The 18390-nt window shown below is 41.3% G+C and overlaps 1 protein-coding gene and 1 long non-coding RNA gene across 5 annotated transcripts in view; one reads left to right on the plus strand and one right to left on the minus strand.

The window, feature by feature from the left end:
* The window catches only part of LOC306809966, a 54632-nt gene that overhangs the window by 19174 nt on the left and 17068 nt on the right, over nucleotides 1–18390 (minus strand). The window contains exon 1 of one of the 3 annotated variants that reach the window (XR_013776334.1): nucleotides 8338–8445. The exons of the other annotated variants lie outside the window; for them this stretch is intronic. This is a non-coding gene — a long non-coding RNA (uncharacterized lncRNA). Of the gene's footprint in view, nucleotides 1–8337; nucleotides 8446–18390 lie in introns of those variants that run through there. 3 annotated transcript variants of the gene reach the window in all.
* LOC306809953 (protein-glutamine gamma-glutamyltransferase 6-like) lies at nucleotides 419–15731 on the plus strand. Of its 2 annotated transcripts, XM_079321932.1 has the most exons (15): nucleotides 419–1850; nucleotides 1959–2105; nucleotides 3109–3223; nucleotides 5097–5270; nucleotides 5457–5696; nucleotides 9385–9503; nucleotides 9755–9880; nucleotides 10018–10198; nucleotides 10437–10572; nucleotides 10942–11045; nucleotides 11149–11391; nucleotides 12053–12370; nucleotides 13309–13472; nucleotides 14059–14183; nucleotides 15230–15731. In XM_079321932.1, the coding sequence occupies exons 3-15, from the start codon at nucleotides 3217–3219 to the stop codon at nucleotides 15378–15380; spliced, it is 2088 nt and encodes a 695-aa protein (XP_079178058.1). In that variant the 5' UTR covers nucleotides 419–1850; nucleotides 1959–2105; nucleotides 3109–3216; the 3' UTR covers nucleotides 15381–15731. The 2 variants fall into 2 exon arrangements, with proteins under 2 accessions (XP_079178058.1, XP_079178059.1); XM_079321933.1 differs by lacking the exon at nucleotides 1959–2105.

Raw genomic sequence — 18390 nt, forward strand, 5'->3', positions numbered from 1 at the left:
GTATTTTGGCTTGAGAAGAGTTAGGAATTCTTCACTATAGAGTATGAGTCAGGAAGTCATCTCTCAGATTTGAGTTTAGAAAAGCAAACTTCAACCCTTGGTGGGAGGACTGGTGCAGGCTAAATGATGGGTTCCAGTGGAGTAGGTGTAGCCCAGTGAGTGACTTGGTTTATGGGCAATAACTGCAACAATAAGTCAAGCTCTGACTAAAAATGACTGAGTAGGTAAAGTGGATGGAAAGCCAAGCTGCTGCTCTGGCACTGTGGGGCCAGGAAGAAATAGAATCTTAACTCTGTGCCCCAAATTCCCCTACATTAAACAGGGTACTCTGACTTCTCACTGTTGAGATTAGTTGTGAAGCTCTTTTGTCCTTGTAGCCAGCAAAGTTCCTTCAGAAGGGCACCTGCAGCCACCTGAGCTCCTGCTGCCAGTCACAGGGTGTCAGTACGAGACCACACTGGGCAGGAATGGGGTGAGCTGCAGAGAGGCTGTGCAGGCAGCCCACAGTAGCACCTTCTCTTTTTTCCTGCTGTTCCCCAAGGCTTGCCAGAGCCAAGAGTTGTCATTGTGAAAATCACAGATTCACAGAATGGCTTGGGTTGGAAGGGACCCCAAAGATGACCTGGCTGCAATCCCCCTTTTGTGGGCAGGGACACTTTTCACTAGACCAGGTGGCTCAGAGCCCCATCCAGCCTGGCTTGAACACTCCCAGGGATGGGGCAGCCACAGCTCCTCTGGGCACCCTGTGCCAGGGCCTCAGCACCCTTACAGGGAAGAATTTTTTCCTAATAACCAATCTAAACCTACTCTGTGTCAGTTTGAAGCCATTCCCCCTTGTCCTGTCAGTCCACACCCTTGTAACTAATCTCCTAATCTCTCTCCATCTTTCTGGTAGGCTCCTTTCAGGTACTGGCAGGCAACAAGTAGATCACCCAAAAGTCTTCTTTTTTCCAGGCTGGAGAAACCAAATTCCCTTGGATTTTCTCACAGGAGAGAAGCTCCATCCCTCTGATCATCTTGGTGGCCTCCTCTGGGCTACAGTAAATCACAGTATAAGTCCAAGCTCAAGCACAGCCTTGAGTTTGGAATGTAATATACAATTAATGACTTCCTTTTTACATCTCTTGTGTGTATGAAACACCCAAATTGTGCTAAAGTCAAGTGAATTGCAAGAGAAGAAATGACAGAATCCTTTAAATTGGACATTTCCCAGCACCACTCCCTGCACATGAAATTAATGGGCCTAAGTAAAAGACAACTCCAGTACAGACTTACAGAAGAGATTCTGCAATGGGGGTATTTCTGTAGAATTTATACTGCTTTCCTCTTTCTAGTAAAAAGCAGTAACAAGACAATTGTAAGGTGGATTTAGTTACTCTGGGGAATATGAACAGTAGACAATATTATTAAGGAGATAAATGAAATCTGAATTTTTTTCTCTGAAAGTTGGCAAATTGAACTGCAATTCCAAGAGTCTGATACCAGGGGAAAAAAGAGAAACAAAGTATTTTGAACCATTTTGGACGAGAGGTGGGTGGAATTGAGCTAGGAAAACACCATTAGTCACTTAGGAGCCATGACTGCAGCATTCCAAAGGGATTGCAACAGCAGCTGCTGGTGCTTTGCTGTGGTGAAGGTGAGACTGGCAGGTGCCAGTTTGGGATGTAGGCCAGGCTGAGAGAGGCTCTGGTGAGCACCACTGTGGGCGTGCCTTGCACAGCAAAGGAGGTGGTTGCAGCCAAGACAGAAAAAGTGTTCTGAGACTTAATTAGGCATGTGAGCAGCAAGGAAGAAGAAAGGAAATAGTCAAATGCCAGTGGGAGCAATGTGTAACATCTGAGGCAATCACTGTAAGTGCTGAACGCCTGAACTCAGGAACTGGTCGATGCGGTTTGTCACTAGGGCTGAGTGTGGGGACCAGGGAACATCAGAGGCTTGTGGCTCTTATGGTTTCCAAGGAATATGAATTAAGGAAAAGAGAAAAAGACCAACTGAAGTAGCTCTGGACAGCAATCAAACCCATTTGAGGTGATTCCCGGAACAAGCCTTGGCAGCCTGAACATCCTGGAGACTTCCAAGGGAAGGAAGAACCGCTGAATTATAATGTAAGTGGAGATGTTCTGTGCCAGAGGTACTGCTAGTGGGAAAAGCTTCTGTTTGTCTTTGGGACAGGGCTAGCATGACTGTCATGTCAGTAAGTACTCCTAGTCTTTGTAATGGAAAACAAATTTTCTCAATAATGTACTAAGAACCCTACCTTGTAAAATCAACCTTAGAAACAGCTGCTGGTGCTTCACTTTTTGTTATTCCAGTTGGTTTTTCTTTCTCTGTAACTTAAAATTCAGACTAATTTATTTTTAAGTCTTTACTGAGTGCTCAAATATGGTCAGTGGGGCTGCAGAATCTGAAGCAGATAATTCTCTCTCCAAAACTCCAACATTTTATTACTTGTACTCTTTTACAAAGTGATGGTACAAAATCAAAAATAAATATATTCATAAACCCAAAAAGAAATATAGTCACAGTTATTAAAATAGATAGGCTTAAAGTTTGTGCTGACATAAAGTACTCAGGGTTATTAGTTTGTGAATTGTTTTTTAAGAAAAACTTGGGGAAATATTACTAAATGGAGCTAACTTAACAGGTAAACAGATACTTGTTTCTAGTGGGAGCTTATAATTTTATTTGTCAGAGGGTATTAGAGATAATATTAGGCCAAAAAAAAAACCCTTCTGAAACCAACCCACAGCTATTGGACAAACCCAGAAGTGATATTAACCAACGTGGAAGTTAAGTCATCAGGAAATGCTCCTTTTTCCTTCAGACAGTTTTTATGTCCCACCACGCTCCCCATTTCCTCATCCTTAAAGATAACTTATTCATGGCACACCTATTATCTTTGTAGGAAGTTCTTCTTGTCTTGGGATTCAAGAGCATGCATTTCCTCTGAGTAAATAATTTTGGTATCTCCTCCCATAATTACACCCACGTTGAGTAGGAACTCTGGCATTAGACAGACATATATTATAGGAACCAGTTAATTCGTTTGACAACTTTACAGGTATTAATAACAACTGCTAAGTACCTCTCCCTTCTCTCAAATTTCAGCTGACAGCACGAAAAGATTGCTGGGTTTGTTCTTTTTATGATTGATGTGACTTGGACATCCTTGAAGAGCAAAGTAGAAGTTGTATGCAATTCTCATAAACGGAGGGAATGGCAGGTGAGTTCTGCAAGTCATTTGCTTCCCTTCAGCAGGTATTTACTCAGGGCTGTTTCCTCAGGATTCATGCCCTGTAGGTATCTGCTCAGATTTCTTATCTGAAGGTAATTTTATATTGCAATTTGTTCTTGCACCTCATTTTCAAAGTTTTAATGTTGTTATTATTGTGGCTTGTTTCAGAATAATTTTTGAGCTAAACAGAGGATATTGGGACAGGGAGGAGAAAATAATTTTTCATTACTTCAAAAGGCATAATTTTTAAAATGCTTTGTCAGAGATGTGTTAATCTTGGTATTGACAAAATTTGTGTAATCTTTTCTAATGCAGCTGTGAACATGGAACCTATAGATGGGAATTCAAAGATACATTAAAATCCTTCCAAAGGAAAACAGTAATGAAAGTATCTCTGCTTTTTGCAAGTTTAAAATGAGATTATTATTGAGACAGGCAATTGCAAAACAGGGTTCTTTCTCATTTAATGCTGGAAAATACATTTACAAATCAGCTTTGCAGGAAGAGAGCTAACTGCAGTTTGCTGTTGCCCATATATTCATGCTAAAAATTCTCCTTTTCAGCCCATCAATACTTTTTCACATTATCTCTTTGTGGTCTTAAACTACCAGAAAAAATAAATTCTTCCTTGAATTTATTTATAATACTTTTTTGCATAAATTTGTTTTGCTTTTATCTCTTCTTCAAGGATTAGATGTAAATTGTGGTTTAATATGCAGCTATATTGTTTCAAATCTGACTTAGCATTTCACTGATAAGCTCTATGGTATAGACCTAGAAGTTTGTATAACATTGCATAGGCATTAATCCATCTTTTCAATACTTTTTTTTTTTTTTTTTTTTTTTTTTTTTTTTTGTTATCATTGTTATGGTTTGATTTCCTTTTAAAATGGTGGTGGTCCTGTGTCCCCATCCTGTCCCCACTCCCACCATCCCCAACCTCATTGTACTTATGACACTGATCTTAATAAAAATGAGCTAGAAGAGCTTTCACCAAGGTACTTGCCCTGAGCATTTGTCAAAACTTGAAACACAGTGCTCCAGGTGTATTTATGTAAAGTCTCCCAGGGCAGATATAAACACAGAAGGTTTGAGCATGGCAACAAAACAGGGAAGGGAAAACAACCTTGCAAGGAATATCATATATATATTTGCTTGTCAAAAAGGCAGTTCAGCATTTGAGGTGTCAGGAACAGCTTTGTGGGGTTTAAACCACAGACCATAATAACTGCAAATGCACAGGAGAACACAATATCAGAGAACTCTGAGTACACTGCAAGGATTTTTCTATGACATGAAGTTACTGTGACTAGAACAGGAACTCCAGTGGTCCAGCTGTCACTTTGAACAGAGCTAGATTCAGACAGATGGATCGACTTTCAAAAGCTTCAACATGTCCTCAGATACCTCTTGTTCATCCATACAAGACAGATGATCTCTCACTATGCATTTTCCTTGTATCTAGGCCTGATGGCATCAGGATCTAAGCAAAAAAAGCAAGATGCCATTCCTGAAATCCTAAAAGTGTGTATGTTGGAAACACAGAGGGGTTACAGGACAGTTTGTTTGGTGCTGATTATGAAATGACACCAATTTACCCCTGTAAATTTCTTTTTAAGTCCAGTAAAAGAGCATCCAAGCCTGTATACTAAGTACATAAGTACTCTGTATGAGAACTATTTAATAAAACCCAAGGAAAGATTTCCATTATTGACCAATAGACTTAATTTAATGGGGCACCTGCTTTGTAGTTGTACTTCCTCCCACAAAAGGTAATTGCTCTTAGTAACCTCACCGTGCCACTAAACAGCAAATGAGCTCATGCCAGTTGCTTCTTCATGACTTTTCTTGTGTTTTATAGATCTGACCCCAACACACATCAGCTGGCAGCCATCAGTGAACGCAGCCAACCACCACACTGACAGATATGCCAACACTGAGCTGACTGTGAGGAGAGGCCAGGCCTTCAACATCACCCTGTACTTCAACAGGCCCAGGCAGAATGGGGAGAGCCTGGGATTTGTCACTGAAATAGGTACCATGCCCACAGCCATGTTCTCAGAGAGCTGTAATCTTTATTCCTTGTAGTCCCCTGCTTATTCTATTTAGAGGTGTGTTTTTTCTGCCTGCATTTTTAGTGCTTCCTGCACCCCAACACACTCAATTTCAAGTGTGAAACCACACTCTGGAATGGAAAGCAGTGACTCCTTCTCTCTGGCAGGGCCATCCCCCTCGGAGTCTCATCGCACAAGGGCAGTGTTTAACCTCTCTGAGGCGGGGGGCAGTGGCTGGAGTGCTGCCCAAGGACCCACTGACTCTGCAGCCGTGAACTTCACCATATCCAGCCCAGCCAACGCTGTCATTGGGAGATACAACCTCACCCTGAGGGTCACCTCAGGGAACAGCATCTTCTCCAGATACCTGGGCCAGTTTGTGTTACTCTTCAACCCTTGGTGCCCAGGTAGGTGCAGTGCCTCTGCTCTTGAACACAGCTGGCCTTGCTGCTTTCCTGCCTCAGAGCTGCTCCCTCCCTCTGCTCTCTCTGGGTCACCAGCAGCTGCAATCTCAGCTCTGTGCTCAGAGATCTGGTTTCACTACATTAAAAAGCTGCTGATACCACCCACCCCCTTTGTACCCCAACAAAATGAGTTTATATCACAGACTCTTCAGAACTGAGCAGATCACCTTTTCTGTAGGCAAGGGCTTCTCTGACAAACTCTTCCAGGGCATCACTGCCCTCTGGTAAAGAATTTCTTCCTAACAGCTAATCTGAATCTCTCCTTTTTTAGGTTATAACAGCTCCCTCTTGTCCTATCACTCTCAGCCCATGTGAAGTGTTGCTCTCCCTCCTATTTATAAGCCCCTTTAGCCATGGAAATTTGCAATGGGGTTTCTCTGGAGCATTCCCTTCCCCGGGCTGAACACCCCCAGCTCTCCCAGCCTGGCCCCAGAGCACAGGGCTCAGATCTCTGGAGGCTCTAACAGGTCCACATCTTCCTTGTGCTGAGAGCCCCAGCACTGGATGCAGTGCTCCAGGTGGTGTCTCACAAAGGCAGAGCCAAGGGGGAGAATCCCCTCCCTCAACCTGCTGCCCACCTCTCTGCTGGTGCAGCCCAGGGTGTGCTTGGTGTTCTGGGCTACAAGCACACACTGCTGGCTCCTGCCCAATGCTCATGTTCTTTATTTTGGGTTCAAAAGGGACATCTCTTGTTGCTCCAGCTTTTCATCTCTGCATTTCTTCTGCAACATGCTGAGGCTGCAAATTTCTAACCTCCTATTTTGCAACTATGCAATAGTCTAGAAACCAAGATTAGGCTGAAAATATGGCACTCTAGTATTAAGAGAACACTTAGCCATCCCAGTGAGTAAACAGCTTATAAAAGAAAAGTAGCCACAACCATCCACTATTTTTTTCCATGACCATATGTTAGTCAAGAGCCACTAAGAAATGCGTCAATAGCCAAGATGAAAAAAGCTGCTAATTAGCTCAGCAAGTTCTGGAAGACAGGAATAATTACACAAATATGTTCAGGAAACTCAGACCATCTTTGCACAGTCCTGAGGGAAAATGCCTCCCCAGAAACCCTTGAAAAATGATTTGTGTGTAACTTGTAATTGATGGAAACCACAGAGCAGGGACAGCAATATTTGACAGCTCCTGAACTGGAACATCAGCGTGGCAATGCTACTCAAGAGACCAAACTCTTCTCAGGTGAAAACAGAAAAATTAAGCTGTGCCCATTACAATTTTAAACTAATGATTTTGAGGAAGAGTCCTGCAGATTTAGCAGATGCAATGGCTGCTGACAGATAAAAGGGAGTATCCTTAATGCTGGATGAAGGATGCTGCTGAATAAGTTCTGCAGAGTGCAACACCTCCCTGATCCTGAAAAACAGGAATAGATTCAGTTTGAGGGTATGTTACCACTATTGTAAGTGTCAGAGCGGAAGAGAAATGGAAAATTTAGTTTTTTGGCAAAGGATAAATGGCACATCTGGTTTGCAGAGGTGGTTCCAAGTAGGAGATTAGTCCTTAAGCTAAAGAATACAGAAAATAATTCATTTACTGTAGTACCAATAAAGAACTATTTATAAGAGAACAGTCAAGACTAGAGATGAAAGAAAAAATACTGGATTGGAGAAAAGCTACTAGACAATGGATCCTTAAGTGCCATATGAAAAAACACTCAGATAAAATAGTTCATTACTGCCTTTGACTTGCTGACTTTAAACAGCATTGTCCATGCCCAGATGGGCTGGGACAACACACAGAAATAACTGTCTGACCTTACAGAGTGGAGAAGGTGAGAAGAAATAAGAAATAATAACAGGAAATAAAAAGACCACACCTCTGGGGAGAAATAACAATGATTTCAGTGACAGACTTATCACCTGGAAATCACAAAGACTGTGAAAGCCTTTGTTAAAAGAAGAACCAAAGTGAAATGGTCCTGAAAAAGGAAAATGCAATCTTAAGCTCTATAAGAGAAAACAGTTAGTCAGATTTAAATGTTAATGCCATTGGATGAGATGACAATCATTAAACCTTGTTCAGTGAAGAGTTACTAGGATAAATGAACACATTAAAAAATCTTCTGGACCAAAAAAAAAAAAAAAAAAAAAAAAAAAATTCTAGTTTAGCAAGCTATAAAGGTTTATTGCGAGCATATAAACCTTAGGAAAAAAAAATGTTCTTCAAGTGATTATGCAAGGACATTTAGATTGCTCAGAATAATAAACTCACAGGGCTAGAAGGATCTTAGAAAGTCACCTAGTCCCACACCAGGGCTCTAAAGCAGGTTCAGTTCAGCACTTAAGTCATTCCTGAGAGGTCTTGAATTCCTTCTTAATGACCAGCCATTAGGGAAGCTCCAGAAACTCCCCTGGCAATTCCCTCCAATAAAACACAAGCCTTTCTATTAGATCTTTATCCTATTAACTAAACAAATCTTTCTTGCTTTGACTTCAGTATATAATTTCTCATCCTACGTATGATAGACACCAGGAATAGTTTTTATTTCCCCCTGCCCCATCCTCTTCACAAGAATTTCTGGAATTGATTACAACCCTTGCCCCATTCCTTGCCCCCATTCTCTTCCTACCTTAAATAATTCTGAGTTAATTCATACTTCAGATTTTCAGGAATGCTGAGCATTCCTAGTGCTCCTCCCACTTTTTCCAACTGGTCCAGACCTTGAAGTGCAATTCCTGGAACTGCACACAGGTCTCCATGTCACCCCAAACTCTCAGGAATCAACATTGATGATATTATTTTTAGAAAGTGTAGACAAACAAAAAGTGTGGTTTTGTGTGAACCACAAAAATAGATTTATATCACATGATACAATTTTAAAAGTAAACTGCAATTTTTTTATTTGCAGGAAGGGAAGGATGGGAAGTTCCTATAGGAAGGTAAAGAAGTCGATTCAATAAAATAGAAAAGCTGACCTTTTTGTATGTATTTCCTGAAATCCTGAACCTTTCAGAAAATATCTTTAAACATTATGGAATTAAAAGCAGAGCTAAGCAGATATTGCTACCTAACCAGTGACCAAAACAACTTAAACCTCTGTGGGAACCAATGCTTTCATAAATACTGTGCCATAAACTTGGAAAAGCAATGAGGAACAATGAACTCCAAGTGAATGGCTGAGCAGGTTATCCTAATAACATTCCTGATAGGACTTTGGATCAGGCAAGCAAAGGTCTTTATTTAGGAATCTTAAAACAAACACATCTGGAAAAGAGAGAAAAGTATCATATGTATGATTCTTTTAAAATATCTGTTCCACTTCAAACCACCCTGAGAAGACAGAAAAATGTGGTGAGCTAGCCTGGACTGTTGTCTATCTTCCTCACAAAACACAGTGTCAGACAGGGGTCATTTAAATAAAACACAAGGCTACACTAAAAGCAGAGGAAAAAAGTTAACTAATATAATATGGATCCTTTCACCCCCCACACCTTCCCTGGCCATATATATAATAACAGACATCATCACTGAACTGCATCTGTTCATTGAGCTACTCTAAACAGAATAACAATTCTATTTTGCAAATAGAATTTTTCTCCTTGCTAAGCCAGGGATAAAATGTTTCTGAAAGGTTGTTGGTATTCTCAGCTTTAAGCCTGCCCTGCTTGGTTTTCAGGTGATGATGTCTACATGTCCAATGAAAACGAGAGACAAGAATATGTTCTAAATGAAAATGGAATAATCTTTGTGGGTAATGCAAGGTACATTGAAGCAAGAGGGTGGTATTATGGACAGGTAAGTCACAAGGAATTCGTTTGGCCTCTCATTCTGTTTCCAACAGCATTTATCTTATCATTATTTGCTGTTTATATAATAACTGCACAAACCTGGGTCACCTTACTTGTGGTTTGCTCACAGTGTGCCCCGCTGTCCCTATCACCTTTGGGCTGGGATATCTCAGAAAGGAGGAACTGCAGTAAGATCTCCTTTAATTCTGCTTGTGAAACCATCCATTTTTCTCAAAAATGTATCTTATCTGATGACAGTTTCAAGACCTCCTAAACATCTGTCTCACCATGCTTGACCTGAGCCTGTACTACCGCCAGGACCCGGCCATGGATGTGTCCAGGAGAGGAGACCCTAAATACGTGGGCAGAGTCATCAGCTCTATGGTAAGGAAAGAACACTTAACCCAACCCCACAGGAGTGAGCAGAAAGCACCACACACTCAGCCACCTGCACCTAAGCAACAGAGACAGTGACTGCAGACAATTCATTTTGTGCATTCTGCCCACTGGCCTCTTCTTAGATCAATGGGAACGACAACGACAATGGAGTTCTCCTGGGAAAGTGGCAGGGAAGTTTCCACTCACATGAGAACCCATCCAGGTGGGATGGCAGCGTGGTCATCCTCAAGAAGTGGCGTCAGGACAACTACAGACCTGTTCAGTATGGCCAGTGCTGGGTTTTTGCAGGTGTGATGTGTACAGGTAAGCTGCCAGGATAGAGGACTGGGGTGAAATGGAGGCATCTGGGACCTCTGGTTTTATCAAAACTGCAAAGCAATGATTTCTGCAATAGGAACAGTGCTGTGAAGACCACTAATGCAGAGGAATCACAAAATATTTAGACACCTTGTTCCTCAGATATTTGCAAGCATTGAACTAAAGCTGTGTGGGTTCTGTTGAATTTCTTGCTCTTTTATTTTTTTTATAAAATATATTTCAGTTTTGAGGTGCCTGGGGATTCCAACTCGTTTGGTTTCAAATTTTAACTCTGCCCATGATGTGGATAGAAACCTGAGTATTGATAAGTACTATGACAGCTCTGGAAGGAGTCTCAATATCAGCAAGGATTCCACATGGTAAATATTATTTCTTCCATCTCACCACCAACAACAGAGAGGATCTAGAGAGTTAAAAACATGAACACTAGTAGTACAAAAGCAACTGAGTGGGCAAAATGTAATACAACCATCTAAATTAATATTGCAGACATCCATATGGAAAACAAACAAACAACATACTTCATGATTTTCTCCCTCCCTGCCCTGAGGTCTATACTCAAAAGCAGGCAGTAAATCTGTACAGAGATGCTGTAACTTAAGAGTTTGTGTCTCAGTTTAGAGTTTAGGATTTATTTTTTTTTTGTAAAAACTCACTGCTCCTCTCCAATTAGAAGTTTGCATGACTCTATGTTATCATGCTTTTTAGACATTGCTCTTTGTCTCCAGGGATTATCATGTCTGGAATGAAAGCTGGTTCATTCGCCCAGACCTGGGAAGATCATACAACGGGTGGCAGGTTTTAGATGCAACTCCTCAAGAACAGAGCAGAGGTAACAGCCTAAGACCTCAGCCTGACTTAAGAGTCCTTCTCCAAAGTGAGCACAACTAATAAAGTTTACCCCTTATTTTTGGGGGTTTTTTTTCCCATTTTAGGAATTTTTCAGTGTGGCCCTGCATCTGTCTTAGCCATCAAAGAAGGTGAAGTCAACCTGGATTATGACACCTTGTTTGTGTACTCAGAGGTGAATGCCGACTGCAACAGATGGATTGTTTACAATGATGGAACTAAGAAAAGAGTCTATTGTGACACTGAAATCATTGGCAGGTCTATCAGCACCAAAGCTGTGGGCAGCAATGGCCGTGTGGATGTCACTGCCAACTACAAATATCCTGAAGGTAGAGGAATTAGCACAAATGGTATCATGTTGTTGCCTGCTGAATCCTTGGTGCTGGGAAACTACAATGGGTAACCTGCTTAGTTTAAACATCTCTCCCCCGCCTTCAGAAAATATTTCTGCCAGTGTGCTCACATTACTTTCCTAATACAATGAGTGTTATATTTCTGGGTTTGTGCATTCCATAGTTTCCTCATTAAGGGACAATACAAAATATAATTTAGTCCCTTCCACAGAAGTGTAAAATTTAATGCATACACAAAACAGAGCTATAAAATACATTTTACTACCCAAGGCAGACAAACCCTCAGGGTTTCACTCCTCAGTGTTTTAGTGCAACCATATTTAATACAGAGGCTGGCTGTCATCAGATCAGCAGAGTATCACTTAACACTCTAGTGCATGTTCTGACCAGAGAAAAAGGAATCTCATGTCTATACAAATACAAATGCATCATATTTCATTTTAGTGATGTATTCACCTTGTAACAGTATGTCTCCTGTGAAAAACCTGAACAGAGGCTTAATGAAGATGCAGGGAACTTTTAGGTATTGCATATTTCTGAGTGATGCTGATACCCTGTATTGCTCTGAAAACCTTTACACAGAGGAAGTGCATTTGCAACAAAAGTAGAATTTTAGTCGGTTCTCTGCTTCCACCAGGATCTTCTGAGGAAAGACGAGTCTATAAAAAGGCCTTGGCTAAAATACTGGGGACAAGTGTCACAGAAGGACGCACAGACTCTCCCGGGGGAAGATCTGCAGAGACAATGAGAAACCCTGGGATCGCTGGGAAATTCAAGCTGGCTGAGCCTCCAGTTTTTGGCAAAGACATTAACCTGGTCCTGGTCCTCAACAACCTCTCCTCTGAGCGCAAGAGCGTGAGGGTGGACATGAGTGCCTCCACCATCCTGTACACCAGGAGAGCCGTGGCAGAGATCCTCAAGGCAGCCACCTCTGTGGAGCTTGGTCCCAAACAAGGTAATTTTAAAGTCCCTAGTTGCTTTCCACAGGAAGGCAGCTGGAAGGAAGAAGCATCAGTAGCATACCTGGATCAGCTTTGTAGTGCATCTACTCATTCCACCTCTTCATAGCATTTATGAGTACATTTTACGGTTTTTTTCCCCTCTGAAAATTTTTACTAGTTCAAGCATTGATTGGATGCCTCATGATGTGTTGCATAGAAGGCTACACTTACATTATAGCTCCAGAAGCAGCACTATGTGCGTGTGTGTCATGGTTTCTGTATGTATATGTATGTGCATGTGTGTGTGTGGTGATTATTCTTTAGGAACACATCTTAATCTTAACAAGTAAAAAAAGTCTGGTGTGTGCCTTCTGGCACTCAACAGGCAACACATGACAAGAAATCAACTAGGAAAAAGTTTAAAAGCTACAGTGAAACTCTATCTCTCTTTTGAAGAGTCAAGACTATTGAAATTATTATAGAGGTCATTTTCATCCCCAGGGGCTGCAAAGATAAACATTTTTCCCATACACAGAAAAGTTGTAGGACTACAGTGAAAGCTGACCAGGTCACTTGAAAAGGATCTCTGTGAAACTTGACCCAAACTTTCTTCTCGACTGAGGTAAAATAAAGAGAATATAAGGAGGGAATAGATTAAAATGGTTATACCACTAATCATAAGAAATGTAAAGGGTCAGGAATCCAGTGAAATGCAGATGAGCAGACTCCCTCAGTTTCAGGCCATTCAAAACTGTAGGAGTCAAATGAGTCAAAGTAGGCAAGGATCACCAGAAGAGGGAAATACACAATCAGTCTCACAAGAAGGAAATATAAACAAACTCCACTGCCATCTTTTTTCTCTTCAGTAATTAATAAAACCCCTCACTCTAACTCTTTTTCTTCAGCTAGCTTTGAAAATGCAATGGTTCCTAAATATATGTCTGAATTCCAGGGAAGCACATCCGGGTAAAGATCCCTTATACTCATTATGGGAGATATCTGACCACTGACAAAAGGATCCAAGTCACTGCTTTGTGTGAAGTCATGCGCTCCAATGGGCTGAAGCTGCTGGTGGAGAAGACAATCATTTTAGAGGACACAAACATCATCATTAAGGTGAACAATAAGATGAGAATCTAGGGATAAGTGCATTACTTTTAGGTTGCTGTTTCAGGCGCTGTTCCAAAGTTCTGCCTACTTGAATTGAGAATGCAGGGATGAGAGAGGCCAGCTCTGAACCTTGGCCTGAATCTCCCCCATTTTTCAGAAGAGCTCTGTTACCTTTTTTGCCCAGTCACAAGCCACTGCCTTATGTTCCACAGTCCTCATTTTCATCCCATGCGTTGGCAAGTGCTTGTGCTGTCCTTAAAGAACTTTACCAAAATACAGATTTAAACCCTTAATTCTAACCACTGCTAGAGCCAGTTCATATTGTTTCAGCACTTTAATCCTAATCAACAATGTGCCTAAAAAGAAAAAAAAAACACTCAGCAACCAAAAGATCAGACAGATTTCACGTAGCCAGGGCTCTATTTGAAATGATGCACAAAACTTTGCAGAGAGCTGGACAGCCCTATTGAGCTAAACCACATCCAGCTGCAAAGCTGATGTTTGTCAGCTAAATACCAGTGCAGCTCCACCGAGTTCTGACTCCAGGGAAGTGTAAAGCAGCAGGTGATCAGCAATGTGTTCTGTGCTGCAGCTGCCCCGGAGGGTTGTGGTGAACAAGGCTGTGTCTCTGGAGATCTCCTACGCCAACCCCCTGCCCGAGCCCGTGAGCCGCTGCGTGCTGCTGGTCACTCTCATGAACCAGCAGGTCAAGATAAAGTAAGTGCCAACTGCAGAATTGCTGCTCCCAACATGACCAACAGCACGGCTAATTTCTATTAATTTGTCAAACAGAAAGAAAAAAAAAACAAACACGACTCATCTTTTATATATTTTCTATTTCTGAAAGCAAAGATGTCACCAAATGTATATAGGTATATGATTCCTTAATCATGTGGTGTTTTTTCCACATAGAACTCCTTTAACAACTCAAACCTGCTGACATTCTTTTTTCCTGTGGAAGCAAATGCACGTGTCAATTTCTTTTGTCTCTCTGTAGCTTTTTCCACAGTTTGGCTTTCTGTTCTTGTTTTCATATTCAGTAACCTGTACAAATACTACAAAGATAATTAGACTGAAGCAAACAAGTCAGGCACTCCCGTTGGCTCAGTCAAAACAAAAAGTTGCTCTGTTCTCCTTTAAAGCAGGAAAAAACTTGCCTTTTCAAGACATAAGAGCAAATTGTTCTTTTTTTAAATTTTCTTTTCCTCCAGACTCAGCTGATTTATGGATCAGCTCAGTGTTGAGTAATAGTTTGTATTTCCTAAAGCTTCTTCTATTGTAAAACAGCCTGACTTGCTTGGGTTGTGGAACGTAATAATCCATAAAAACAAGGAAAACATTATTCCAGTAAAAGACTAAGCCCATTTAGGCCACAAGGAGATATAAACCAAAGCACATGGCCATTAGAAAAATCATTATTGCCCAAATGGATGTGAACTAAGCAGGCATTGGACAGAGCACTGACCTTTGACATCAAAGTTTTTCTATTCTGAGTTTGTGCTGACTATCCAAATTTGCATCCAGCCCTAAGATGGAGCTGTGACATGGCACCTCTCTTTTCCATAATTCCATTTTAGTGTAGAGGAAGGTGGTACTGTCCTTTCTCATTTCTTAGTCTACACAAAGCCTCAAACCTTAAGTAATTTTCAAAACCCATGTCTGGGTCTCAAGCAACTGCAGTTCTGTTTCTTGGTAATCTCATAAAAGACAATGCAAACCTGAACTAATTTTTTTTTTCCTTTTCTTTTATTTTTTATTTTCAGTTTGGCACGACTGGCACCGAGGGAGAGGTCAAAAATTTATTTTGAGTTCACACCTCGGAGGGCTGGGCCCTTACAGCTGCAAGTAGACTTCTCTTGTGACAAATTTTCACACGTTAAGGGATTTGTAACAATTGCAGTAGCACCTGCATAATGTGATGGAATCAACCTTCCATTTCAGCATAAACACAGCAAGACACTCTCCTCTGTATAGGAAGAGTGGTGACAGAAAGAAACTTTGCACAAAGATTGGTGACCTCTTACATTGCAATAGAATCAAGTTCTGCTTTCATGGTGCTTAATTATTTAGTCTCTAATTGTATTTCTCTTCCCTCCCACACCGACAGAAGAAAAAAATGAAACCCCTTCTTAGTAGAAATAGTTTCACAATTTTCAAATCTCATTCTGTTAAGCTCCCAGTTTTGACTTTTCCCTCAGATAATTAATCCTTTCGACCACATTCTAATTGTCAACAATAAATAAAAAATCATTCCCAACTGTATTGTTTTGTAATGATTTATTCCATGGGGGTAGCACAAGAAATCACAAGGTGGAGGAAAAGGGTTTTTTTCTGCATTTAACAAGAAGAGTGGAGCATTTCCTCCATTGTTCACTTTTCTGTATTTGTGACACCTACAGTTCCATGAATGGGGAGGATAAAAGCCTGGGAAGGCTGGGAAAAAATTATGTTTGGGGTCCATGGCAGTGTTTGTGCAGCCTGTGGGCACAGGGCTGTCACAGAGTGAGAACACATGCACATATTACAAACAGCAATTCAGTTCTTATGCATGCAGTGAGTCCCAGGCACCACAAAGCACAGGGAGGGTTTGCAGCAGTGGGTTCCCACTGCCAGCATCTCCAGGTCTCCCCTAAACCCCACCTGTAAGGATGCCCTGCTCCTGCAGCCTCTGCAGGGCTGCTGAGACAGGTCAGGGCTGAGCAGGAGCTGCCAGGTCACCCTCAGAGCAGCATCTGGGGCAATCGTGGTGTGCAAACAGCTCTGCCAAGCCTCAGGAGTTATATTTGCTGTATGACTTACAAAAACGTTTAAAGCAGAATTAATAAGACAAAAGAGAGCTGTCAGGAGTTATGGACATGAGTATTTTTGCCTGATAGTTGAGCATATCTCAGAGTTTGAAGAATTCAGATATAATAACAGATTTTTACAGAAAAAAAAAATACACAAGAAACTATAAAAAAACCCCTTTAAATTCCCTTTTAAAAACATATTTTAACTGCGGGCAATTAATTTGCCTTTTTAGTTCTCAGCAATCTTTATATGAAAGTGGAAACAAAACAGAAAATAGAACTGAAAAAAAGGCAAAAGGCAAAATGTAGAGGTAAGGAAAATAAGAAATCATCCCTTCTCCTGACACCCCTTTCTCCTCATTACAATCCACTGGAAGTCCAGAGCAGTCTGGAACCTACAAATTGGCAGGACATGTTTTTAGATAAGCTGTTACACAGGATGAGGGAGAGGGCAGGAGGAGCAGAGAGTGTCTGTAATTACAGTGGGCAGGGCTCACACCAGAAGAGCAGCTCTGTGGCTTCCTCCAGGGCCCAACCAACCTTGCCATGCCAAACAGCTACAGAGAAACTACATGCATGTGTGATGAGCACCAAACTACAAAGAAAAATTATTAGAAGCAGAAGCAGCCATTAAACACTTCTCTTTACTTAACACAAGTCCCTGATCACAGCTGACTGCTCAACAATGCCCCTTCCCCAGCAAGTTTTGCTCCTCACAGAAGAAATGCAGATTATAGGTAATCATGTCAGAAACAGGTAATGAGAAGGAAGCATTATTACAATAATGTTGTGGGAAAGATGGAATAAATTATATGCAGTTATATGGAAAATCTTCAGAAAGATGTCTTTCAAAAAAAAGAAAAAGTGGGGGAAAAGAAGGTACTGGCAGTAACACTAATTATTATAAATCTACTTGGATCACTCCATGTCCCACATAGCTGTGCTGCACCATAGGTGTATTAGTCTACACTTGCCCTCTGTACATACAGTCCCCAAAAGCCTAAACTGACACGAACCAAACCATCTAAAATTAAGTTGCTTCTGCTTATTTAAATACACATTTCCTTCATTAGACCAAATTTTGGATGCTTTCCTCTCTTAAATGCCAGAATACTGATTATAATTTTTCCTCAGAATACTGATTACCATCTTTCCTCAGACATTCCCCAGATTTACATAAGGATAATTGGATTCAAGATTGTGCAATTAGAGCAGTCATCAGTGGATGCTCACGTAGGGGATCACTACAAAAACAGTGGCTACAAACCACAGGTCACACCCAGCTTGTATAAACTCCAGCCAAGTCCAGTCCTGAGCCTTTCATTACTGGTGCTGGTGGAAGAGGATTTAGAATGTTCTTGCACACTTTTGTAACCGTAACCTGAGCTACACACAAGTGTGGAGAAGAAGGAAGAATCCTAATGGCAGGTAAGTTCATCCAGCCTGATGGCTCCAGACATTCCTCTTCCCATCCACATGAGCAATATTTGCTGAGGAAACAAGATTAATTACATCTAGCTGCTCTCTCAGGAACTTTGCTTTTTTAGGTTAAGTGTATTTATTGGTTTTTCTACTAGAGCTGATTTTCTTTTTTCTTTTATTTCCATGGGTCTTGAATCTCTTTTTTTTTCCAGTAACAAATAAAAGTAGCATAAGAATATTTTTTTTCTATCATATCAACGAGCTGCTCTATTCAGTGCTTTTGTAGCCAGCTAATTAACTATTGGCTGGTGATTGGGGCATCAAGCTGCTGCAGGGAAGTCCCAGGCTCTAAGATCAAATAAGTCTGGCCCCAGCCAGGTCACTTGGTGGCCTCTGGACTCCCAAGGGGGGCTGTGCCAGCCCAGTGCTGCTGGTCTGTCTGGGACTGCACTCACTGTGCTCACTCTCATGCTGACTGCAAAGATCTTGAGTTAGACACGTGGAGCATGGAATACTCACACACAAACCCTGCAATATGTTTTCCTGTTAGAGCTTCAGCTTTCAGTCATAGGTAAAGAGAAGCCTGTGTGCACCACACTCAGCATCTTCAGCAGTGACCACGAGGCTTTTCCTTCTGAACATGTTCCCAATGTCTGTCCATTACAGCATGGACACCCTAACAAATTTTTGGCCAATTGTACATTGATAGAATT

The sequence above is a fragment of the Erithacus rubecula genome (assembly GCF_903797595.1).
Source record: "Erithacus rubecula genome assembly, chromosome: 18".
NCBI lineage: Eukaryota > Metazoa > Chordata > Aves > Passeriformes > Muscicapidae > Erithacus > Erithacus rubecula.

Bases quoted from the DNA above. Each gene is read 5' to 3' on its own strand.
- LOC306809953 (XM_079321932.1), top strand. The intron at 5,271-5,456 runs GTACCATGCCCA...TCTCTCTGGCAG, and splicing joins GGGATTTGTCACTGAAATAG to GGCCATCCCCCTCGGAGTCT. The intron at 13,473-14,058 runs GTGAACAATAAG...TCTGTGCTGCAG, and splicing joins ACACAAACATCATCATTAAG to CTGCCCCGGAGGGTTGTGGT.